A 16,926-nucleotide genomic window follows, 5' to 3' on the forward strand; every position below is an offset into this window, starting at 1 on the left:
TCATGCCTAACCCTAACCACACTGATAACCTCATGCCTAACCCTAACCTTAACCACACTGATAACCTCATGCCTAACCCTATCCACACTGATAACCTCATGCCTAACCCTAACCTTTACCCACACTGATAACCTCATGCCTAACCCTAACTTTAACCACACTGATAACCTCATGCCTAACCCTAACCACACTGATAACCTCATGCCTAACCCTGACCACACTGATAACCTCATGCCTAACCCTAACCTTACCCACACTGATAACCTCATGCCTAACCCTAACCTTAACCACACTGATAACCTCATGCCTAACCCTTAACCACACTGATAACCTCATGCCTAACCCCAACCTTAACCACACTGATAACCTCATGCCTAACCCTAACCACACTGATAACCTCATGCCTAACCCTAACCTTACCCACACTGATAACCTCATGCCTAACCCTAACCTTAACCATACTGATAACCTCATGCCTAACCCTAACCACACTGATAACCTCATGCCTAACCCTAACCTTAACCACACTGATAACCTCATGCCTAACCCACACTGATAACCTCATGCCTAACCCTAACCTTAACCACACTGATAACCTCATGCCTAACCCTAACCTTTACCCACACTGATAACCTCATGCCTAACCCTAACTTTAACCACACTGATAACCTCATGCCTAACCCTAACCACACTGATAACCTCATGCCTAACCCTAACCACACTGATAACCTCATGCCTAACCATAAACTTACCCACACTGATAACCTCATGCCTAACCCTAACCTTAACCACACTGATAACCTCATGCCTAACCCTAACTTTAACCACACTGATAACCTCATGCCTAACCCTATCCACACTGATAACCTCATGCCTAACCCTAACCTTTACCCACACTGATAACCTCATGCCTAACCCTAACTTTAACCACACTGATAACCTCATGCCTAACCCTAACCACACTGATAACCTCATGCCTAACCCTAACCACACTGATAACCTCATGCCTAACCATAACCTTACCCACACTGATAACCTCATGCCTAACCCTAACCTTAACCACACTGATAACCTCATGCCTAACCCTAACCTTAACCACACTGATAACCTCATGCCTAACCCCAACCTTAACCACACTGATAACCTCATGCCTAACCCTAACCACACTGATAACCTCATGCCTAACCCTAACCTTACCCACACCGATAACCTCATGCCTAACCCTAACCTTAACCATACTGATAACCTCATGCCTAACCCTAACCACACTGATAACCTCATGCCTAACCTTAACCACACTGATAACCTCATGCCTAACCCTAACCCTAACCACACTGATAACCTCATGCCTAACCCTAACCTTAACCACACTGATAACCTCATGCCTAACCCTAACCACACTGATAACCTCATGCCTAACCCTAACCTTACCCACACTGATAACCTCATGCCTAACCCTAACCACACTGATAACCTCATGCCTAACCCTAACCTTAACCACACTGATAACCTCATGCCTAACCCTAACCTTAACCACACTGATAACCTCAGGCATAACCCTAACCACACTGATAACCTCATGCCTAATCCTAACCTTTCCCACACTGATAACCTCATGCCTAACCCTAACCACACTGATAACCTCATGCCTAACCCTAACCACACTGATAACCTCATGCCTAACCCTAACCTTACCCACACTGATAACCTCATGCCTAACCCTAACCTTAAATGAAAACCAAAAAGCAAGTTTTTGTTTTCATAAATGTTTATGATATAGCCTATTTTTATTTTGCAGCTTGGCCATACAGTATATTAGGAACACAAGCCGCCTGGACCAAATTTGTTGTAATTTACCCTGAAATAGTAAAAGGGGGTACTCTAGTGGAGGAAATGGAAATGGAAGTGGTAATGCCATAGTAGTGAACACAGTTTGCCTGAGTCCGTTCTTTAACAGTGCTTCTCCTAGATATCGCTGCGTTCCCAGACAGTGTGAATGTCCTGGACAGTGTAAACGGTGATATAAGGACTCCAGATAAGCTGGTAGATGGAGTGAACAACACTCATGATGGCAGACACATGTGGCTAGCACCGGTGCTCCCCGGACTGGTGAATCGCGTGTATCTTATATTTGACCAGCCAGTGACCGTGTCCATGATCAAACTGTGGAACTACTCCAAGACACCACAGAGGGGGGTAAAGGAGTTTGGGGTAAGTCAGTCTCCTGTTCTCTCTCCTCTTTAGTACAGTAACACTGACCATATTCATCAGAGAGACCCAGATCTTAGGACTTGGGAACAGAGCAGAATACTAATAATTTCTGACAACAGTGGACTAATAAAGTACTATTATTATTACTATATTACTATATCCCTAGATATTTTATGTATACAATAATCTGTTCTCTGATTAACTTTCTAGGTGAAAATAAGAGCTAATAAATTAATGACTTACTGTTAGAACTAATAGGAATGTATGTCCTTGAAAAGACATGAGAGTTCCTCCACTATGCTTCCCACAGTCTCCTGTGGGTAGCATAATGGAAGCCTGTAAGCCTTCCTTGTGTCTTCCTTGTGTAGCTGTTAGTCGATGATCTTCTGGTGTATAATGGCATCTTGGACAGCGTGAGCCAGGCGGCGCGGGGCATCCTGCCCACCTGTGACCCGGTGGTGCCCTACCACACCATCCTCTTCACCGACAACGCCTGCATCGCCCACCGTGAAAGGAACACTGTAATCAGGTAACCCAGCATGGGATTGGCTGCTGCAGCCTGATATAAGCGAATGATTTGCTCTGCTGCCTGTCCATCAAAATTCACACATGTGCAGATAGGTTTGGCTGCTTGGACAACAATTTGCACACACGCCTATTGTTTCATTCTGTCTAGCTGCTGTCAACGTGTTCATAGTGGCAGAGTATGTGAAGTCATTTACCATATTCATATGTTGTTTACGAAACATGTGACAAATACAATTTGATTAAAATTAGTTGTTTCAAATGGCAGTAGACTGGGTAGCATAGTGGAGGAACTCTCATGTCTTTTCAAGGACGGACATTCCTATTAGTTCTAACAGGGAGTGATTGGCACTGAAGTCTTTCTCTTTGTTAAACGGAGATGTGCTCTCTCTACTCCAGCCCCCGAGGTAGTAGCAGACACCACTATCTGAAACAGTGAGTAACAGAGTCCCTGATTAGCCTTGTGTCAGTCAGCCCTCCTTTGTGGTTGATGTTGTGTTTATAACAGGTTGCGTTCATGTCACCCCAGTCATCCCAACCTCCAGCCCACAGCTTAGCTTGTGATGCCAAGTCCTTCTAGTTCCAACAGACCTCCTAGTCCCTTGTCACTCTTTGTCTCTCCACCTCTGTTGCTTCTTTGTAGGACATAAGACTTGGATTTTCAAGCTTGGTTGTCTGTCCGTCCTCCATTTTGTGTCCTCCGCAGCTCCTGTGCTCCTGCCTTTCATATACCTGGCCAGATTATGCAGAGGCAGAAATGAAACTGGTTTGTTTTTCCCTCCTTTTTTTGTTTTGCAGTAACTATGTGGAGGACCAAGATGTGAAGATGACCAATGAGAATCAGATAGTCCATCACAACAAGAAGAAACAAACAGCTGATCCAGGTAGCCAATGCAATTGTCAGAATTTCTTTGTTCAGTATATATACATTTCAAATTATATATTTATATTTATTTATCACGTATAATACAATAATCAGTGAGAAGCAAATCACGTATAATACAATAATCAGTGAGAAGCAAAAAAAAAAAAAGCTTTAACTACCTTGTTACATTATCAATATTGTTAGAGGTGATATTTCTACACTATTATTAACCCAGATGTTTTGGTGTCTTTTAAACATACCAAATACAACAAAACGTCTGTATGAATGTCCCCCCTGCCTGCTGAAAAGCATGGGGAGAAAATACATTTAAGAACGCATTTTCTTTTGATGTTTTGTCTGTTTTTGTGTGTGAACAACCCTTAATTTCTTTGACACTATAATTACCCACAACCATATTTGCTTTCCCATCTTGCAGCGCTTCGGCCTAAAACCTGCATGACGGACACTGGAAAGCTGGGGAAAAGGAGGTACTGACAGACGGACTGACAGACAGACAGATGGTGGTTGGTGTCCCACTGGTTAATTGTAGGGAACAGTAATGACGGGATGAGGGTTTACTGACTATCTGCACTATCCCACTCAGGGGACTTTTAACACAAAGCTTTGACCAGCCGAAAAGAAAACAATTCCCATTGTCTTCCATCAGTCATTGCACTATAGTGAAGTGTTGCCTAGCGACAGCTCATGTGTCGGGTGGGTCTACTTTTGAAGAGGCTTGTACAGAACACATTGGGTTTGTATCCATCCGCCCACAGGATTGGCCTTCCACTTTCTGGTTGGATTGGTTCTCTTGTCACTCCAATCTCTCTAGACTCCTACAGATGTATAGTACCTGTGTAATACTATATCAGATTAATAGTACCTTTGTAGTACTACATCAGATGTATAGTACCTGTGTAGTGCTAATATTACATCCAATTAATAATACCTGTGTAGTACTACATCATATGTATAGTACCTGTGTAGTACTACGTCAGCACTGCATCACATATGTAGAACCGTTGTAGTAGCTCCAATTGTGATTGTCCTTTCCACAGTCAGAGTGAACCTATATTAGGCTGCTATGTCGGCCATCTTTGTGCCTAGATATGTTACTAATGTCTGTCGCTGCTCCTCTTGATGTTGTGCTGCGTTCTGCTGCTGCTCGTGGTGCATACCTACTCAAAGATGAACTCCGTGGCAACAAGTACGCTCTTAGTAGATGGGATCTAGATCCTACATTTACGAATGAGTTGTATTCATGAAAAGCCTAGTTTAATATCCCCTAGCCTAGTGGCATAACACATGACAATTGAGTAATGCACCTGCAATGTGCACCAACACATCTGAATGCTATGGAGTAAACCAGTTAATATTTTCTCTAGTCTAATATCTCACTGTCTAATGGTGTGTCTAGGTGCCTGTGGTGTCAGATGGAGGTTTGACCTTTGAAAGATTTATAACGCAGGGTGGATAATATGACTGTCTGTTCCATAAAGTAGAATCAGGCATCGGTATTGGTACAGAGTATTGGTCACATTGAAGCAATAGGTCTGAAACAGTTTTAAGCCAGCCTAGGCCGCTGCATTTGCTTAACACAAAAACAGTATACTTGCTTAGATATACATTTTGCAGCCCTGAATATATTAATATATAATATTTTTGATTAAGTAATATATTGGTGAACCTATAGACACTAAGCACTATGTATTAGAAAGACATGTTTGCAAACTAAGTGACCTTTATTGAAGTTGTTTGATATGAAAACGATTTTTTGAGTCTCCCATTTGTAGCGATAGTTACCTAAAATATTGTTATTTCAAAAAGTTTAAATATATTATCAAGATATACTTTGTCGTGTAAACAACATTTTGGCCTTTGGTTGAAAAACACCTAAGAATATGTAACCAGAAACAACATTTAATATTTAATATGCAAACACTGAAAACATACCTCAAATAGGTAAGATGTGATCTTTACAAAGGGATGGATCTTTGCTGAAATCTTGTTTTATCTTGAATGTTTGAGTATAATCTATAGTTGGCGTTGTATACCTATACCCAGTAGTATTTTGTTGCATGGACAAGTTACCACAGTTGTGGCTCCGGTTACAAATTAAAAAAGGTAGACCCTTGTGTTTTTAAAAGAATTTACTGCTTAATTGAGCCACAATATAGCCTATTTCTTACTATATACCCTTGTATATGATACATGTTGTTGTTTTTTATGCAGTTTTATGTATTTGATTTTAAAATGTCAGTCTGTGGGTATAGGCTTCACACTGCACCTCAGTCATGCTTTGAGTGATGGTGTTATTACTGTAAGTGTGACATTCCGTGTTCAAATATTTTTATTATTTTTTAAATCTTGTTCAAATAAGTGTATATTTTATTTGAATAAATAAAATGAAATCCTTTTAAACCAAGTGACAGAGTTGGTCTTGGTGTCATGATGTCATCTAATGTTACTTCTCTTCAATGCCCCAAAAACGATATGGACTCTTCAGTTTGATAAATATCGCCTGAGGCACTTTTAATGCAGAATCTGCAATACAATGATTATCTTTGATAAGGAATGACTACGGTATTCAGTTATACTCTGCTCACATTCCATAGGAGCAGTGGAGGACCAACCTGGATTCCTACCACTCATACATACATATTGCCATGAAGTATACTTCTTTGGAGATGCCACTCAAATTTTCCCTGGGAAGGTGCCCTCCTCCCTCTGGTCGTCCCATTTCTGGATCTGGGGGACAAACGGGTAAAATAAACATTTACTTGACAGACCAGACCGGTTAAAACACCTCCATGTTGACGTAGTTGTAACAGACCAATTATCCTGCATTATTTTAATTAGATTTGGATTGTGTATACTAATACAGAATCTCATTCAGTGAAAGGTCAATAAACTCTGAGAGGAAGCAGATGTTTGAATATTAACTCTACTGACTAAAGAGTTTGCCTTTTTATGGTCACTATTTGCTTGACTGGATAAGGCCGGAGTCATGTATAGCTCAGAATAGGGCTAATTGAACATGGCCAGAGCTTTTTTCTCCAATAATGCTTACTGTCTATTGTACCAGCAATAGTTGACATTTGGTTGAAGACAGACCCCCCCTAAAATGATGTCTATAACCCTTTGAACCCAGTCACCCCTTTAATTAAAAAAAGCCATACTTGAAATTCAGTTAAAAAGCAAAACAACAGGCTATGATGGTACATAATATGATTTGCTACACTTAAGTGCAGAAAAATGTGTAACAGGATGAACAGTGAACACATGACCTCAAATTACCATATAATGTACTTCTAGACCAGTCAGTCAACCCACCGTTTGTGTTATCAATACTGTAGGCCTACTTCAGAAATCCTTTCCAATTCACTTAAGGACTTTTAGCTAATGAAAAAGTATATTATCTTAAAAGCATTACCCAGGAAATGGGGCACAGTGATTTGTAGACCCTCTTATACCAGTCACATGGGGCAGTGTCGACTCCTTTGGCATCCAGCGATTTTTGGCAGCGATGATAATCTATAAATATAGCAACACAATAGGGATGTTAGAAGATAAGGTGCACAACAATGAGTTTGAGTCGTGGTCATGTCAGTGGTCTTGTGGAAATATACACAATTGGATTACAGTCCTCTAAAAAGGTTAAGGTCAGGGTCTTTAATTTTTTAATTAATTCATTTTAAACCCTTATTTTACCAGGTTAGTTTAATCACCTTTTTGACACACATTCTAAAATAGCAGTTTTCCACAAGGACATGGCTCTGTCCCACAAAATGAATTGGCACACACTAAACAGATGCATAATTAAGAAAAGTACTGGATAAATAAAGGATTTATCTGTACTTGCCTACGTGACTGGTATGACTAATGGACCAGAGTCCTAGACTTTGACCTTGGAGTCTAGACTTACCCAGATAGTTGTAGAAGCAGTTCCTTGTCTGATTTTGGTTGGGGAATCTGGCATCGAAGGGAGCAGTGCGGTAGTTCTGGAGCTTAGTCGCAATATCCTCTGCCATTTTTAGTTCTGTCGGGAAAACAATGCTTGAATGATGAGGATGCAAGAAATTGGAATAACCTCGGTAAATAGCCTACAATGACGCTATCTATTGAAGGCAGGGCCGACCCCAGGCATAAGCGACATAAGGAGTTGCTTAGGGCTCCCGACCGCTAGGGGGCCCCCGAACAAAAATTATATATGTGTGTATGTTTTTATTATAATTTTTTGGGAACTCAGTTGTGTTCTCACCTTACTGAGAGTAAGAATAATAGAATACAGCAGGTGCAATTTCGAAATTTGGTTGTGCATCAGCAGTTTGTATCTTGTTATGTCAGTCACTGACAGTCACTCAATTAGCCATGTCAGCTAACAATTTTTTTATTGGTAGTTAGTTTAGCCAGCTATCTAAACTTGTAGTAATCATGGCCGCATAACGACCGGGTACGCAGGGCACGTGCCCATGGGCCCTAACCTCCAGGGGGCCCCTTTTGATTTTGTTAGTCATTCTAACTCAGATAGCATTTTAACGTTGCATAAATCATGACAAAATGTTTGGAATTGCAGGAAATTAGCTTTAAAACTGCTAAACGTTCTCTCCACCCCATGGCAAAATAGGTAGCATTGCAGGAAATTAGCTGTAAAACTAAAGAAGAAAATGTCTCTGCCCCATGTCAAAATGAGTAGAATTGCAAATAATATGCCATTTAGCAGACGCTTTTATCCATTTTTACGTATGGGTGGTCCCGGGGATCGAACCCACTACCCTGGCGTTACAAGCGCCATGCTCTACCAGTTGAGTTACAGAGGACCACATGAGTAGAATTGCATAAAATGTGTTATACAATTGCTAAATCTTCTCTCCGCCCCATGGCAAAATGTGTAGAATTGCAGGAAATTAACTTTAAAACTGAAATGCTTCTCTTTACCGTCAAGAGGGGGGGCCACTAAAATATTTTGCCACGAGGTGGGGGGGGGCCCAACCAAATCTCGCTTAGGGCCCCCAAAAGGCTATGGCCGGCCCTGAGTGAAGGTGACTAAAAAGCTCCTTAGCAGGTATGTTGAGGCTATGTTTAGGCTACACCACAGACATAATAGTCTACATTCAATTGCCTACGACCTAAGTATCGATTTTTAAGGAAAATGATCAATAAACATGTATGTGGTTGCAGACCAGACGTGCGCACTGATGGAGAGTGGAGGACGGATAGAAGTGGGGCGCTACAAGACTAATAAAAAAAGGCACTTTTTCTACATTACAGAACTTAATTAGACGAATTGATATTTAGGTACAATAATACCGCAATACAATAGGTTAATAGGAACGCCAATACTATGTTCTTAGGCATAATCACCCATATCTAAGAAGTAGCCTTCTTAATCAATATGAATTAGTCCTAATTACATTTTTTGTCGGTTAATTGAGAGTTGTAGACGATAAAGAAGTCACTCGCAAGCAAACGAGGAAACAAAATAACTAGGCTAATGATCGACTTGTTTGCTCATGGTTTCATTTTCAGAAGCTTCCCAAGTTAATTAAAACACTATATTCTTGTTGCATAAGATATTGTGTAGGCATAATATAGGCAGATTTTATTTAGGCCTATACAAAAATGTAACCAATATTTACCTTTGAAGCAAGTGCTGCGTTGTTCAAAGTGACTATTGTACTAACGATGACGATACCCGAACACCACGCGTAGGTTCACTTGGCTGATGACTGGAGTGCTCCCTTGCGCGCGCTCTGGTCTTGTGGCTGTTGTAGCCGTGCAGTCCTATTAAAACGGTATGGCGGACGCAGGTCACATTGGAATGACTGAGATACTTCAACCATGTGCATGATCGATTACATACAACTAAGGATAAATCACTGGAAACCTTTAATTTTACCCAAGATAGGGTAATTGCCATCATTTGTGGGCTATTATAGGTGTATGACAAAACATGATAGCCTACATTTTGCAGTTGAGGAAGTAGCGGTTTAGCAGGAATTCTAAGTAAATAATTGATATAGGCCTAATGCCAAAATAGGTTAGATGAGACAGAAAAAAGTTTGTATTTGTAAAAAAATCTAACCAGCTCTCTAGGAACTGCCATATCAGATGTGGTCGCAAATCAATCAATGCAGACTAAGCGCATGTGAATGAAGTTTATGCTAGGTTTTGTTTTTTCTTGGTGGGTTTCGTATTTTTCTTGGGTCATTTATATAAAATGCAATATGCGCCTTTCCATGACAGCATATTGACTTATTAATTGATAGACGTTAATTCAAAAATGCATTTGGGTACCATTTTGGGACATGGAATGGTAAATTAAAGTCCCAATTGATGCGATCCAGATGTGCCTATTGATCAATCGATGGATATAGATGGACAAACATCGATCGACACATGCGCGCTATCATTCGTATGTCTGAGCTGGTTTAATTGCTCTGTCTGTTTGTAAAACAATAACCCTTCCCTACACTATAAAGATATTTTCCAAATGAACCCAGACAAACTCTGCGACAACCGCGTCACTGCGCAACAGTCTCCGCCTCTTCACACATTTAACTTTCCCTTTTCTAGACAAGTCTGCTCTAGAATGCAACATAATCTCGAACCATTTCGCTCTTTGCCAACCCTATATAGGATTCTGTCTATAACTCCGCGAGGAAAGATGTGGGCTCCAGTTACATTCTCCTCCTCAAAAAGGATCGGATATCTGTGTCCAAATGTATTTATATTCCTAAGAGCAAGTAGCCTATACCCAATACAAGTCATGGGGAAACATATCATGCCAACACACGCAACCGGGGTGAGACGTGACTGAGCGCTCGTTCTCCCTCCCAGCACCATGGGTAAATACTATTCTGCGCATGCCAGTACACTGCTCAGTGCGGAAACTATAGCCTACATTTATAGGTATAGTATTGGGCGCGTTTGAGTGATAAGCCGAAAGTAGCCGAATGTAGACGGAAGTCAACGAGTAAAGTCGGTGGCGGTACATATGCAACGACAGCAGGTCGGACAACTTGTGCTGTTCAACGAAACGTGACAATTGCAGACATGGCATTCGCCTTTGTTATTGCCGATGAAGTGGATGCTATCAAAATTACACTTCTCCTACACGAAGCTGAACAGGATCGACAGGAAATTAAATACCAGCCCAAGCTCTTTCTAACATTCACAAGACTTGTTTTGTATTTTTGTGATGGTTTTCTCAAAATATAACCAGGTAGTGAATGCATAGGGTACTAGAATGAGAACATATGTATTTTTGCAGCATATGGGAAATGCTCTGTTGATTGCCATTATGTCATGCCCTTGTACCTTCCTCTTTAGTATTTGTGATTGTGCAACAACGAATTGTAACATATCTGATTAGATGGAGTCCACACAGATTCTTACTGTGTGGTAATTGATTGCATGTCAGCATCACTACAGCCTGGAGTGTAGTTCTTTAATTCTCAACCTTTATGTTGATTTTATCAGTAAGCATGTGAAGAACATAATTTTATTCAATCACATGAAGGACAAAACACTCAGAAACAGATTAGACTATACATGTACATCAGTTCTCATACTGGGTAAACAATATGAAAAGAATTAGACTATATGTACACCACCGGTCAAAAGTTTTAGAACACCTACTCATTCAAGGGTTTTTCTTTATTTTAACTAATTTCTACATTGTAGAATAATAGTGAAGACATCAAAACTATGAAATAACACATATGGAATCATGTTGTAACCAAAAAAGTGTTAAACAATCAAAATATATTTGAGATTTGAGATTCTTCAAATAGCCACCCTTTGCCTTGATGACAGCTTTGCACACTCTTGGCATCTCTCAACCAGCTTCATGAGGTAGTCACCTGGAATGCATTTCAATTAACAGGTGTGCCTTCTTAAAAGTTAATTTGCTTAATGCGTTTGAGCCAATCAGTTGTGTTGTGACAAGGTAGGGGGAAAAATACAGAAGAAAGCCCTATTTGGGAAAAGACCAAGTCCATATTATGGCAAGAACAGCTCAAATAAGCAAAGAGAAACGACAGTCCATCATGACTTTTAAGTCATGAAGGTCAGTCAATGCGAAATATTTCAAGAACTTTGAAAGTTTCTTCAAGTGCAGTCACAAAAACCATCAAGCGCTATGATGAAACTGGCTCTCATGAGGACCGCCACAGGAATGGAAGACCCAGAGTTACCTCTGCTGCAGAGGATACATTCATTAGAGTTACCAGCCTCAGAAATTGCAGCCCAAATAACTGCTTCACAGAGTTCAAGTAAAAGACACATCTCAACATCAACTGTTCAGAGGAGACTGTGAATCATGCTTTCATGGTCGAATTGCTGCAAAGAAACCACTACTGAAGGACACCAACAAGAAGAAGAGACTTGCTTGGGCCAAGAAACACGAGCAATGGACATTAGACCGGTGGAAATGTGTCCTTTGGTCTGGAGCCCAAATTAGAGATTTTTAGTTCCAACCGCCGTGTCTTTGTGAGACACGGTGTGGGTGAACGGATGATCTCCGCATGTGTATTTCCCACCGTAAAGCATGGAGGAGGAGGTGTAATGGTGTGGGTGTGCTTTGCTGGTACACTGTCTGTGATTTATTTAGAATTCAAGGCACACTTAACCAGCATGGCTACCACAGCATTCTGCAGCGATACGCCATCCCAACTGGTTTGGGCTTAGTGGGACTATCATTTGTTTTTCAACATGACAATGACCCAATACACCTCCAGGCTGTGTAAGGGCTATTTGACCAAGAAGGAGAGTGATGGAGTGCTGCATCAGATGACCTGGCCTCCACAATCCCCCGACCTCAACCAAATTGAGATGGTTTGGGATGAATCGGACCGCACAGTGAAGGAAAAGCAGCCAACAAGTGCTAAGCATATGTGGGAACTCCTTCAAGACTGTTGGAAAAGCATTCCAGGTGAAGCTGGTTGAGAGAATGCCAAGAGTGTGCAAAGCTGTCATCAAGGCAAAGGGTGGCTATTTGAAGAATCTCAAATATAAAATATATTTTGATTTGTTTAACACTTTTTTGGTTACTACATGATTCCATATGTGTTATTTCATAGTTTTGATGTCTTCACTATTATTCTACAATGTAGGAAATAGTCAAAATAAAGAAAAACCCTTGAATGAGTAGGTGTTCTAAAACTTTTGACCGGTAGTATATATCAGTTCACATAAGCAATATGCCAAGCAGACAAATGCACTTGGATTGACCCACGACTGCTGTCTGGGGTACTTAAGGGGCTCATTAAGGACCCGTTTCCCAGACAAAGATTAAGCCTCTAAAATTGCAAGTGTAAAAATCCCCTAGAATAACCCATGTGTAGCCTAATATATGTATACTGAACAAAAATATAAACGCAACATGCAACAATTTCAACGATTTTACTGAGTTACAGTTCATATAAGGAAATCAGTCAATTGAAATAAATAAATTAGGCCCTAATCTATGGATTTCACATGACTAGGCAGGGGTGCAGCGATAGGTGGGCCTTGGAGGGAATAGGCCCACCCACTGAGGAGCCAGGCCCAGCCAATCAGAATTAGTTGTTTCCCACAAAAGGGCTTTATTACAGACAGAAATACTCCTCAGCACCCCACCCCCCCTCAGATGATCCCGCAGGTGAAGAAGCCAGACGTGGAGGTCCTGGGCTGGCGTGGTTACACGTGGTCTGCGGTTGAGAGGCTGGCCTTTTATTGTCCCCAGCACAAGGTGCACCTGTGTAATGATCATGCTGTTTAATCAGCTTCTTGATATGCCACACCTGTCAGGTGGATGGATTATCTTGGCAAAGGAGAAATGCTCACTAACAGTGATGTAAACAAATTTGTGCACCAAATTTGAGAGAAATACACTTTTTGTGCGTATGGAAAATGTCTGAGATTTTTTATTTCAGCTCATGAAACATGGGACCAACACTTTACATGTTGTGTTTATATTTTTGTTCAGTGTATTCCATTTTATTCACACACTTAATAGACGATCAAGACATTTGAATTTGTTTGGTGAAAGCAATATTACAGACAAGACTAATTGTAGGCTATACCATTGGACACATTACAGTAACATCTAGATAAATACATTAGCTATATTGTCACAAGTAGGATATTCAATTTATTTATGCTAGAAATTTGGATCACATGCCTATGTAATTTGATTGTAAGAATGTAAGGATAAAAATGTATTTACATGCTAAATAGTCATCCACCCAGAACAGTAAACATGCGTTGATAATAACCAATGATAGGTGGCAACATCAACCATTTATGAGCATGTAGTGCCTTTTGCTTCCAAGAAAACAGAAAAAGGTTGTCTCCCACAATGCTTTGGTTCTGACTTCAAGTTGCAGAGCAACTGCAGACATTTCCAGTCGACTGCGTTCGAAAGTGCATGACCTTTGATCACATGGTTGTTGTAAAGGTCATGCAGTCGACATGTAGTCGCAAGTCGGAAAAATGATTATACCCATAATGCAACACACTTTGAAAGGCGTTGGCCAATGTTGGTCAACGTCTTGACAAAAGTGGTCCACTCGAACGCGCCCATTAATTAAGTAATAAAGCTGACCCTAGTGAGATGTGACCGACCCGTAGTCAACCCATGTAGATTAGTGGGTTTGCTGTAACATTTCCGTACTTCCCTTTCTTTAACAACGCATTTTTATATTGGGAGAAAAGTATTACGCTATAGCCCAAACAATACACTGTCATTGTGTATAGTAACTACTAATATGTAGCCTATTTTCAAACTGGTCAAGCTTCCCACCATAACACAGCTTCATTCATGAAGTCTCTTTTCAAATTCAATTTATTTTATAATATTTGAAATTACAACATAATTTAGGCCTAGATTCAAATCAGATTAAGCATTAACCAGCAATAGCAGACACCCCCATAGATTTATGTTTTGACAGTGTATGAGGTTCAACTGAGTTGGAGCTTTCAAATCGGTGTGCAGCTTCTCTTGTGATTCGTCATGAAGCCACACCCATCCCACTCGTGTTAAAAAGGTACAATATGCAGAAATCACTCTGCCATTTCCTTGTTGCTAAAATTCTTAGTTCGCCTAAAGCCTAATTTTAGTTTATGTGACAAAACAAGCAAGTATAGTGTAGAGAATCATTGTACCATCTAAACTGCTGTGAAATATATTTTCCATAACCAAAAATATTATATTTTCAGCTGGTGTACAACACCAAAAGTAAAATACGCAAAAACGAAACTTAAGAACGGGAAGCATAAAAATATTGCATATAGAACAGCTCTACTGCTTCTTAGACTTGCTTTCAATGAGAATGACAGATGACCAAATTCACAGAAATGCGAGTTGTGTCGCCCAAAAAGTTACATATTGCAGCTTTAAAAGTTCAGAACGATAAAGTCTATATATAGAAATAATGATGCTCAAATTGAAAATCATTAAATGAAATAATGATGATTTCTATCAGCCTAATCAAGGTGTAAATTACAAATCACATTACAGTGTTTGAACTTGTAAACAATTCTGCATGGGATTTGTCTTCATGTGACTCCCTTTCCATGCAGCCAATAGAGTACCACAGTGGTCAAGCAAGGAAATGGTTCCAATCATTTTTCATTTTGGGAAAAATGATTGGAACCATTTCCCTGTTTGACCGCTAGGTTTTATGGGTATTATGACATCTCCACTGTGGGGCTCTATGGCAATGTCCACTTTAAGCATTTATTATAGTCCAAAACGTGTATGCATACGCACATTAGTGTTCTAGAATATTGGACCGTTGCCTTTCATACTTTTCGAATTCTCAGCGCAGCTCAAGCGATTTCTCCAACTGTCAACACATTCTAATGAATAGAGGATGCATACCGGGAGACGCGTTGGTTGGGCATTGTGGGGGATGTGCGCGTTTGGGCTGTGCGTCCCCCGCAGATGGTGGTCTCAGAGCCATGTAGCTATGTTACAATGGGACGTAGGACTATCGCGTCCTAGCATCTGTGGACTATGATTCATGCATTGTCCGCTATAGATATACAGTGAGCTCCATAATTCATTGGACAGTGACCATTTTTTTGTTATTTTGGTTCTGTACTCTAGCACTTTGAGTTTGTAAGGATACAATGAGGGTGAAGTGCAGACTGTCAGCTTTAATTTGAGGGTATTTTCATACATATCGGATGAACCGTTTAGAAATGACAGCACCTTTTGTACATGGTCCCCCCATTTTAAGGTACTACAAGTATTTGTTAAATTGGCTTCACAGACGTGTATCGTTAGGCAGGTGTATTCATTTGTGTCGTTAGTGAATGCAGGAGAGCTGTTGATGAATAGTATTGATTCTAGACTTTGCTATTGCCTTTGGAGGTTGTTGTTGGGGTGTGAAAACATGAGGAAGACAGCAGTGTTGATGCAAATGAAGCTGGCTGTCATAAGGCTCAGAAATGAAAATCAATCAGGAACATTGCAAAAACCCTGGCCATGCCCAAGTCAACAGTTTGGTTCATCATTAACAAGAAAAAAAACAACCGGTGAACTCAATTATGTCAAAAGACCCGGTAGACCGAGGAAGACCACTGTAGTGGATGACCGGAGAATACTCTATGGTGAAGAAAAAAAACCCTGACAACAGCCCAACAGATCAAAAACACTCTCCTGGATGCAGGTGTAGATGTGTCAAAGTCTACCATACGTAGAAGACTACAACAGCAGGACTACAGAGGGTACACTACAAGATGCAAACCACTGATAAGCCTGAAGAACAGAAAGGCGAGATTACAGTTTGCTAAAAAGCACCTAAAAGAGCCCCAAGAGTTCTGGAAAAAAGTATTGTGGACAGATGAGACAAAGATGAACATGTACCAGAGTGATGGAAAGAGGAAAGTGTGGAGGAAAAAATAGAAATGCCCATGATCCAAAGCATACCACCTCATCCGTGAAACATGGTGGAGGGGGTGTTATGGCTTGGGTCTGTATGGCTGCCAGTGGAACAGGCTCACTTGTCTTCATCGATGATGTGACTGCAGACAGATGTAGAACAATGAATTCTGAAGTCTACAGAAATAGTTTATCTGCTCAGATAAAACCAAATGCCTCCAAACTCATTGGACGGCACTTCATCATGCAACAAGACAATGACCCTAAACATACTGCTAGAGCAACGAAGGGGTTTTTGATGGCCAAAAAGTGGAAAATACTTGACTGGCCGAGTCACTCACCGGATCTGAATCCAATTGAACATGCATTTTACATTCTGAAGAGGAGACTGAAGGCAATAAGTCCCCGAAACAAGCAGGAACTGAAGATGGCTGCAGTACAGGCCTGGCAGAGC

General features: G+C 40.6%; 2 protein-coding genes across 5 annotated transcripts in view; one reads left to right on the forward strand and one right to left on the reverse strand.

The window, feature by feature from the left end:
* katnip (katanin interacting protein) overlaps nt 1-6,026 on the forward strand; it is a 51,174-nt gene extending 45,148 nt beyond the window's left edge. For all 4 annotated transcript variants that reach the window (XM_084159960.1, XM_084159961.1, XM_084159959.1 and 1 more), the window contains 4 exons: nt 1,970-2,211; nt 2,580-2,740; nt 3,535-3,620; nt 4,038-6,026. In XM_084159960.1, coding sequence (XP_084016086.1) covers nt 1,970-2,211; nt 2,580-2,740; nt 3,535-3,620; nt 4,038-4,096 — 548 coding nt within the window. In that variant the 3' untranslated portion in view covers nt 4,097-6,026. The remainder of the gene's footprint in view (nt 1-1,969; nt 2,212-2,579; nt 2,741-3,534; nt 3,621-4,037) is intronic.
* Nucleotides 6,027-6,107: 81 nt separating this feature from the next.
* Nucleotides 6,108-10,403, reverse strand: cox6b1 (cytochrome c oxidase subunit 6B1). The gene is made up of 4 exons (XM_084160032.1): nt 9,241-10,403; nt 7,527-7,640; nt 7,035-7,135; nt 6,108-6,349 (listed from the first exon to the last, which is right to left on the reverse strand). Exons 2-4 carry the CDS (start codon nt 7,630-7,632, stop codon nt 6,296-6,298), a joined length of 261 nt encoding a protein of 86 aa, XP_084016158.1. The 5' UTR covers nt 7,633-7,640; nt 9,241-10,403; the 3' UTR covers nt 6,108-6,295.
* Between the last annotated feature and the right edge of the window lie 6,523 nt (nt 10,404-16,926).

This window comes from Coregonus lavaretus, assembly GCF_964263955.1.
Source record: "Coregonus lavaretus genome assembly, chromosome: 1".
Classification (NCBI taxonomy): domain Eukaryota; kingdom Metazoa; phylum Chordata; class Actinopteri; order Salmoniformes; family Salmonidae; genus Coregonus; species Coregonus lavaretus.